Here is a 3,577-nt window from a genome sequence, read left to right on the forward strand (position 1 = left end):
TTTCTCAGATGTCTCGAGTAATTTTTTTTTTATTTTCAGAGATTGCATGGCGTGGTTGTAATATAGGAATGTGTGGATAGGAAAAAATTAGAAATTTTTATAAATATAAACCAAAGACGGTTAGACTGAAATAATAATTGATTGATTATTACAAATAATTATGTAGATTTTAGTGTAATCCATAAGCATTTACGAAAAATGTATTATTCTTAATTAATTACCATTGTAATTACAAACAAATTACCGTTTGTAATATTTTTTAATGCTTAGCATAAAATATAATAGTATAAGTTATACATGTAAAAGTTAATTATAAAAAATTAATATGGGATGATTTTATGTTTTTAAGTTAAATTTTTATACAAAAGTAATATTGATAGTAATTAAACTATTTATTATGAACCAACTTTTCGTCCCACTTTGCAAGGCTACATCAGGGCTAAAAAGATAGAAACGACTAAAATAATATAACTAAGTAAGAGAATAAATAACAAAAGTAAACTAAAATTGATCTAAAATATGTTTAAATTAATATAAAAATGAAAATTTTAAATTGAAAAAAATTAAAATAAGGTGCATAATGATAATTATAAATATACAGGAATTACAAAAAGATATTAGACAATTAATGAAACCATAAATAATAATGAATATAAAAATAACAGTACACACTAAAATGCAAATAATAGGAGAAATAAGAATAAAATAAAGGTAAATATAAAAATAATTTTTTTCTTGACAAAGGATTCAATCTTAGTTTTTTTATTGATCTTTATCATGTTTTTATTTCTCTTATTATTTGTATTTTAGTGTGTACTGTATTTTTATATTTATTTTTTCCTTAATTGTGTAATAATCCTTGTTTAGTTAAACTTTTTGCTGTATTTTTTATTTTAATCTTTTTTTTTACTGTGTCATTTTTATATACATTTTTACATATTTTAGATCAATTTTAGCCATAATACCTTAGTTTATTTTTGTTATATATTCTACTACTTTGTTGTTTGTATTTTTTTAGCCTTGATGATGCCATCCAAAGTGTAGCGAAACGGAAGCTTATATATAATATGATAACAGTGGCTCAACATAATTTTCCTTTTATACGCCACAGACGGTCAATCAACTACTTGCAATTAAAATTTTATAGAAAATGATGAAACTTTGAAAAAAATAAAATAAAACTTTAACTTAATAAGATGTAATTGTAAGATTTTCATTTGTCAATTGCACCTTTACTTTCGATAAGTGTATTAATTAACTTATGATAAAAAACTCCTTATATAAAAGCTCATTAATGTCTAGGCTGAGTTGTAATATTCTTATCATATATCATTATATATTTCCTCTGCATGTTCATTACTCGTTTACGTTTCGGGCTGACGAATGGATCTTCAAAACTACAACGAATAGGAAAAAAAGAAACTACGTCCTATTATAATACAGATATAGCTAGATTTTTTACATTTTTGTCTATTTAAAAATCAATTTATAATTATTAGAATTATAATTTTAACCAATTCCAATATGACAAATGTTCCAGTTAAGTTATGAACCTATTACCATTAACTTAATTAGTTCTAGAATTAACCAAATGTAACAAATATGTTAAACATTTATATAAAAATTTTTTTTTTAAAATTTGTTATGGTTTTGAAGATTATGAATCGTTTCCTCGAAACGTAAACGTATTATGATCTGGTTATAATTTGTTCGTGGAGGAAATACAGCGGTATTTAAGGGTTGTATTTGGACTGAAATATAATATATTTATTGTATTTTTTTTATTGACTTAAATTGGAATTAAAATTCAATCTTTTTTTCTTATATATTTTATTTATTAATGTACATAAAATTCAATTTACAGACAATATATATTTTTTTATTGACAGTAATTCCGCTAAATCCTTCTGTTATTTTAAATAATTTTCTTTTTTTTTTTTTTTTTTAGGGTTTCTCTTAAGAACGATCTGATGAAAGGATAACAGGTATTTTTCTTGCATTAGCTATATTTAATTTTTTATTAAGTAATATTAAATTTAAATTATATGTTACATGGTTTTTATAAAGTATACTTCAACACGATTCAAAACAATGTAGTCACAGTCATGGACATGCATGATGCGTTTTCCAAATCATGCGTTCATAGTTTTTTGATAATACTGTATCGTTTTTGTAAATCACTTAGAGTCCTTCAACTATTTGTTTTGTTTAAGCTGAGATAAAGGCAGTTATTAATAAGAAAAAAAAATTTAACTTTTGTTTCCTTTCTTGAACATTCCTATCTACAACCAACAATAATTGAAAACTTCAAAAGGAAATTCGGGGAGGGCAAATTTTACCTTTGAAATATCTATTCTTAACAAGTTATTTGCAAATTAGAGTCGTTTAGGTTCGTTTTATATTGTTTTAACTTCAACTGCCATCCTAAAATGTTTAAAAAATTTTTGTTGCTCATTTTTACAAGGAATGGAGTTACTTCAGTAGTCTTATATATTATTCAGTTTACACAATTACATAATGTACTAATTCGACAATTTCCATCTAAGAAATGCGTAGAAATTATATACAAAGAAATTAACTGTCGGATTTTACAGATCTTAAAGCAGCCGACCCAGTACGGACACGCCAAGCTAAGCTATATCTTCCTTACTGATCCATGACAGGGCTGCCCCCAGATGCGCAGAAGTAGGAGTTCTGCATGGAGTAGAGCCTGTCGATCGGGTTCAAGCCCTGCTGAAGGAAGTAACTCTCGTACCCGGATCCGGGGTAGCCAAATCCGCTGTCGCACTTTCCTCCGCCGCCTTCTGCAACAATAAACACTATTAGCTGCCTCCCATTTCGGATTATGAGGTTTAACACAACATATTTTTTAGCAGTCTAGGAGTGCCATGATCTCGCATAATAATGCATTTAATTAATTAGTTAATTATTTCTAAAAAAAAAAAAGAAAACAGGATACCAAAGGGCAGAGACTGTTAAAACGTTAAGTATACAAATAGAACATTGTAGTCTCAAATAGGTAAATTTATTAATCTAGCCAAACTTAGGCCGATTCGGGCATCAACAGGGCGTTATTTTATAACTGAAAAAACACACATCATTTAGTAAAAGGGTTTATCATTCAGACACAGGATATAAAAATTAAAAAAACAAAAAGTGTTGTAAAAAATAATCGCTGCTTAACTCCAAACACCTACCACTTAACCTACAACTCTAAACACCTACCACTCCATACACCTACCACAGAACCTACCACTCCAAACACCTACCACTCAACCTACAACTCCAAACACCTAACACTCAACCTACAATTCCAAACACCTACCACTCAACCTACAACTCCAAACACCTAACACTCAACCTACAACTCCAAACCCCTACCACAGAACCGACAACTCCAAACCCCTACCACTCAACCTACAACTACAAACCCCTACCACTCAACCTACAACTCCAAACACCTAACACTCAACCTACAACTCTAAACACCTACCACTCCAAACACCTAACACTCAACCTACAACTCCAAACACCTACCACTCAACCTACTACTCCAAACACCTACCACTCAACCTAC

The 3,577-nt window shown here is 28.5% G+C and overlaps 1 protein-coding gene across 2 annotated transcripts in view; it reads right to left on the reverse strand.

Annotated features, from left to right (window-relative positions):
* Window positions 1-798: 798 nt before the first annotated feature.
* Window positions 799-3,577, reverse strand: part of LOC106681857 (LIM homeobox transcription factor 1-alpha) — a 104,781-nt gene continuing 102,002 nt past the window's right edge. Inside the window, exon 7 of one of the 2 annotated variants that reach the window (XM_014422397.3) lies at window positions 799-2,804. In XM_014422397.3, the coding sequence (XP_014277883.1) occupies window positions 2,647-2,804 (158 nt within the window). In that variant the 3' untranslated portion in view covers window positions 799-2,646. The remainder of the gene's footprint in view (window positions 2,805-3,577) is intronic. The other variant, XM_014422396.3, reaches the window with a different exon arrangement.

The sequence above is a fragment of the Halyomorpha halys genome, unplaced genomic scaffold (assembly GCF_000696795.3).
Source record: "Halyomorpha halys isolate HHAL.00 unplaced genomic scaffold, Hhal_1.1 Scaffold371.1, whole genome shotgun sequence".
Lineage (NCBI taxonomy): Eukaryota > Metazoa > Arthropoda > Insecta > Hemiptera > Pentatomidae > Halyomorpha > Halyomorpha halys.